The sequence below is a fragment of the Lolium rigidum genome, chromosome 3, assembly GCF_022539505.1.
Source record: "Lolium rigidum isolate FL_2022 chromosome 3, APGP_CSIRO_Lrig_0.1, whole genome shotgun sequence".
NCBI lineage: Eukaryota > Viridiplantae > Streptophyta > Magnoliopsida > Poales > Poaceae > Lolium > Lolium rigidum.
Window position 1 is genome coordinate 342,185,418 of NC_061510.1, and position 5,202 is coordinate 342,190,619.

At 44.9% G+C, this 5,202-nt stretch overlaps 1 protein-coding gene and 1 non-coding gene across 2 annotated transcripts; one reads left to right on the forward strand and one right to left on the reverse strand.

Moving 5' to 3' along the window:
• The first annotated feature begins 423 nt into the window (after positions 1–423).
• Positions 424–3,678, forward strand: LOC124697152 (adenylosuccinate synthetase 2, chloroplastic-like). The gene is made up of 4 exons (XM_047229785.1): positions 424–720; positions 2,087–2,779; positions 2,857–3,168; positions 3,282–3,678. Exons 1-4 carry the CDS (start codon positions 424–426, stop codon positions 3,450–3,452), a joined length of 1,473 nt encoding a protein of 490 aa, XP_047085741.1. The 3' UTR covers positions 3,453–3,678.
• A 798-nt stretch (positions 3,679–4,476) lies between these two features.
• On the reverse strand, positions 4,477–4,673 carry LOC124705104. The gene has a single exon (XR_007003946.1). It is a non-coding gene; the product is annotated as a U2 spliceosomal RNA (small nuclear RNA).
• Between the last annotated feature and the right edge of the window lie 529 nt (positions 4,674–5,202).

The following is a 5,202-nucleotide window of genomic DNA, read 5'->3' on the forward strand; positions in this document are numbered from 1 at the left end:
CGGGATCGTAGGCGTAGAAGGCGGGGACGGTGATAGAACCGGCAACGGTGACACCGTCGGTGAAGAAGGAGACGCAGTAGAAGTAGGGAGGGGGGTCGTGGCTGACCGTGCCACTGGAGCAGCCGGATCCAAGCCCGCCCCTCTCATGGTCGGTGTCGAAACCGCGAACTCCAATCTTGCTTGAACAATACAACCTGCTCAGATGGAAGTCTCAAACCAGAAGAAAAAAAATCTTGCAAAATGTAAATATTGCAGATTGCTACGTACAATACAGTTTGTATGTTAGACAATTCAGACTTGTTGCCATGGGTGTGTGCTCGCGATCTGATGGGATAACGGCGCTTCCACAACCATCGCATTCAAGCAGCTCCACCAGTCTTCACCCCGCCTCGCCTCGCCCCGTGTTTTCCCTCCATCCGCGCCATGCCGTTCTCCTCAGTCTCCCTGGTGTCTCTGGACCCCGCCGCTTACCTCCTCCCCACCGCCGGCCGCGTCGCTGGGCAGCGGACGCCGCCGCGCTTGCGCTTGCGCCGGGTGGTGCTGCGGGCTGCTTCCGTCTCCGCCGTCGCGGAGGAGTCCTCTGCCGCCGCGGCCGCGCGGGGGCGGCTGGAGTCGCTGAGCCAGGTGGCCGGGGTGCTCGGCACGCAGTGGGGGGACGAGGGCAAGGGCAAGCTCGTCGACATCCTCGCGCAGCGCTTCGACGTCGTCGCCCGGTGCCAGGTCTCTGCTGCCCTCTTAGGCCGTGTAGTGTTCGATGAATTGCTCCCGCCTTCCGGGATGATAGTGTATAAAATTTGGTTGGTCATCCCAAGCGCGCATCGAAATGATTCTTAGCATGACTTGTCCCTTTTTTTTGGTTTGTTTGCAATGAACTCAATCCATCCTTTCAAGTATTTGTTTCGTTGTTGTCCCAGTTCTCTTGAATTGTGCCAAACCCTTCTCAGAAATCACCGAGGGAATTGCATGGCCTAAAAAACACCATGATTGCTCAATGCAGCCTTCCTGCTTTCTCATTCGTCATTGTATCGTTTATTCTATCCGTTGCCCATGTCAAACATGCATAGTTTCGTTAACTTAATGCTTTCAATACACTCCAACTGATTTCCTTTCCTTTCTACTATACTTAAATTTTTTTTGTACGCATCAATTAAGGTTCATAGAAAAAAGTATGGGTTGTTGAATTATTCTAAGCACCGGTTTAGTATTCTGTGGAAAGCATAATTTAGTGTGTGCTTCTCAACTATTCTATCTTGACACAGTATCTTGCTAACAGAAATGGGACTATACAACTTGTTAAAAAGCGGCAGCCTCTCACAGTTCTCTTGTTAAGCACTATGAATAGCGACAATTTTAATTGGAGTTTGTGTCTTTACAATGATCTGGCTTCTAGTACAATGCAACTTCCTGAGGGTTAAAATTTGGTCATACTTCTTCCAAAAACTTGGTTGTATCATAATTTAAAATAGCCGGCTATCTCATTTAGCCGTGACATTTTTTGAGGCTATGAAAGGCTAGAAAGGACTATAGCGGGCTATTCCATTTAGCGGTTTTTAAATTTTTTGGAATATTTCAGTCATATCTTATACCAAAAAAAAGAAAAAACTATGATTCAAACACGGTTCGTGATACAACTTATTGAACTATTCAAAGCAAACAAGTATTGAATTATTCAACTCACAAGTTTTATCTAATCATATTGAACGCAAATTTCAGAAAACAAGAAATAAAAAAAATAAAAAAAGAGAAATTCAAAATACATGAGGTTTAGCGGCTAAATTTGCGGCTAATTAGGGGCGATATATGGCTATAGACGGCTATTAGCGGTCTTTTTTTTTTCTCATTTAGCCTATAAATGGCATAGCCGCAGCGGCAGGTCTCCCAAAAGGCTATAGCTAGCTATTTAAAACTTTGGGTTGTATACACTATACAGCATATAGTTGGCTTAACTGACTGTCATTTCTGCATGAGTGTATGAAGTCAGTTAGCTTAATTTGGCACTAGTGCCTGGACTTACCTTGTGCAAGAAGATTTGATTATGCTTGTTCTACCTTTTTTAATTTGCAGTATGCTTTATATTATTTATTAGGGTGGAGCCAATGCTGGACATACCATATACAATTCTGAGGGGAAGAAGTTCTCTCTACATCTTGTTCCATCGGGGATCCTTAATGCGAACACACAGTGTGTGATCGGTAACGGAGCAGTAGTACACCTTCCTGGGTTCTTTAAAGAAATTGATGGACTAGAGTCCAACGGAGTTTCCTGCGAAGGAAGGATTCTGGTATCAGATCGTGCCCATCTTTTGTTTGATTTTCATCAAGTTGTTGATGGGCTTAGAGAGGTGGAGCTTGGAAACTCTTTCATAGGAACAACAAAGAGGGGTATTGGACCATGCTATTCAAACAAAGTTATCAGGAATGGACTCAGGGTTAGCGATCTACGACATATGGACACGTTTGGTGCTAAACTCAGTACCCTACTGAAAGATGCAGCTATGCGCTTCAAAGGGTTTGAATACAGTAGCAAGACCCTCAAAGAGGAGGTTGAGAAGTACGAAAAGTATGCTGAACGTCTTGGACCTTATATTACTGATACCGTGCATTTCATGAACGAGTCAATCTTGCAAAAGAAGAAAATATTGGTTGAAGGTGGTCAAGCTACCATGTTAGATATTGATTTTGGCACATATCCATTTGTTACTTCCTCAAGTCCCTCAGCCGGGGGAATTTGTACTGGCCTTGGTATTGCTCCAAGAAGCCTCGGCGATCTCATTGGAGTGGTGGGTTCAATTACCTTTGAACTGATCAGCCTTTTTTTTGTCATCCTTATACCTCAACCTAACATTTCTTTGTGCAGGTAAAAGCTTATACAACTAGGGTTGGATCTGGTCCATTCCCAACAGAGTTGTTGGGCAAGACTGGTGATTTGCTCCGTGCCTCTGGAATGGAATTTGGGACTACAACAGGCCGGCCCAGGCGTTGTGGCTGGCTTGATATAGTCGCACTCAAATACTGCTGCCAAATCAATGGTTTCTCATCTCTAAATCTCACGAAACTTGACGTGCTGACCGGACTCAAGGAAATTAAGCTGGGCACCTCATACTGTACCGAAGATGGTAAAACACTCGAATCGTTCCCGGCAGACCTTGATCTGTTGGAGCAAACTAAGGTGAAGAGAAACTGTTTGTGATGTTCTGTCGAGTCGTATTTCATTGGTACTGTATTTTCAACACGGTTCTTTGTTTGGCTTGACGGTAACTCTTGTGGTCTCTGCTGGTGTAGGTCAAGTACGAGGTCCTACCTGGGTGGGAGGAAGACATAGCCTTGGTACGAGACTACAACGATCTCCCGGAGACTGCTCGTTTATATGTGGAGAGGATAGAGGAGCTGGTCGGTATTCCGGTCCATTACATTGGTGTTGGACCTGGACGTGATGCTCTCATATACAAATAGGGGGTTTCATGAAGCATGTCCTATATTTCTATAAAGATCCCCCATTTAGGCAACGGTTTGATTTAATTGTGCTGTCTTGCTCTTTATAAAGGCTTTCACAAACTGGAGCACGTAAAAAGTGAAATGGTAGTAGATGACAGGAGGATATAGGTATTTCTTCAACATCCTCTATTAGGCGAACAAAGTACTACTATATAACTCCATCCGTGTTTGTTCTGCTTTTTTACACGATTCCCGAAAACAGGGCTGGTTTCCAGTTTTCCGCTATCATAGATAACGGAATACAGCAACCATGAAAAGTTTAGTGTTATTGAAATGTAAAACCCCGCGCATCGCCTATTGCTAATGTTCCAGGGCTGACGAAACTAACATAGATGAACAGGTGTTTTGTTCTATTTGAAGTGGCATATGATTTGATTTAGCCTTTTGCTCACCATTTACCATGCTACCTGGATAGGAATTTCGATCTTTAATGCCTCAGGTTTCATATGTGCACTCGATGGTGGTCCAACAGTAAACAAAAGGGTCTTTGGAGGCGAAGTATAATTCTGAACACTAAATATTGAGGGAAATGATGAATATCTGAAAGCCCAAATGTCAACATTATTCAGGACCTAGTAGTAAGATGGGACTATATGAACTTTGATGGGATATCAGGATCTTCATTCTCCAGTCTTCCATCTAGCCATTTATAAAGAGTTGAAACTTCAATAATCTGGCAATATCGCTGCCAGTACTCATTAGTCATTACTCAACAAAGATAACCACACTTCCCTTGTTGAGACTTGGATTTGAGCTAGGCGTTACCATGAGTACAACGACGCAACATAAGGTAAACTGAAGATGGGATTTAAGCTGACAGAAGATGCAGGCCTGACAGTCAAGTAGGCTCCAAGTTCAAGCAGAAGAGGACCTCATGCTGGTACAATACAGAGCTCTTGTCGCGCATACCTTTTGGAAATCAAGAAAACTGCAATCAAATGAATTACCAATCAGGTAAAGATAATTTTTTGATTAGATTTGATTGGGGTGCGCCTGCCCAGGCAGTAGTGCAACGCACTGGGCGACACGCAAGGGCCCCAGTGGCAAGCCACTGTGGTGGACCCTTCCCCACGAAAAATAAATTTAATATCGTTGTGGGCACATGGCCCACATATCAGATATTAAACTGATAAGAACAGATACTACACTTGATCTTAGCCAAAAGGCCGAGAAAGGTATGAATTGCTACGCGGAGGCACGGCTCCTTATATAGCGCAGCCTCGCTCCGTCTCCTCTCTCGCTCGGCGAGGTGGGACTAAAACGAGTCGCCGGGAACGGACGGACGACTGGGCAGCGTGATCGGTTAGCTTATACTTTGGGCCGCCAGGTTAGAATTCTAAAGCGGGCCTTTCTCTCCTTCAGACCTAACTGGGCCTCCGTTCCCTGAGGAGACAAGAATGACACGGCTCGTTCGATTGTGCTGCTTCCTGGTGGGCTGGTGGCAGTGAGGCGTGTCTTCGTTTTACCAGCCGAATTGATGCGAAAATTCTTGCAAAATATCGACTGGAGCATGCAAAAGCTGAAATGGGATCTGATGGCTGGAGGATATAGGCATTTCAGCATCCTTTATGAGGATAACGAAGTATAGCTCCATAAGTGTTTTGTCCCGTTGTGAAGTACGGAGTAGCATTTTCCGTGTGATTAGGAGAGTAGTGTTTTTAGAGCATCTCCAGTCGCGTCCCCCAAAGTGATTTGGGGCACGTTGGAC

Coding starts and splice junctions, on each gene's coding strand:
- LOC124697152 (XM_047229785.1), top strand. CDS start 424: ATGCCGTTCTCCTCAGTCTCCCTGGTGTCTCTGGACCCCGCCGCTTAC. Junction 721..2,086: donor ACGTCGTCGCCCGGTGCCAG/GTCTCTGCTGCC, acceptor ATTATTTATTAG/GGTGGAGCCAATGCTGGACA. Junction 2,780..2,856: donor TCGGCGATCTCATTGGAGTG/GTGGGTTCAATT, acceptor TTCTTTGTGCAG/GTAAAAGCTTATACAACTAG.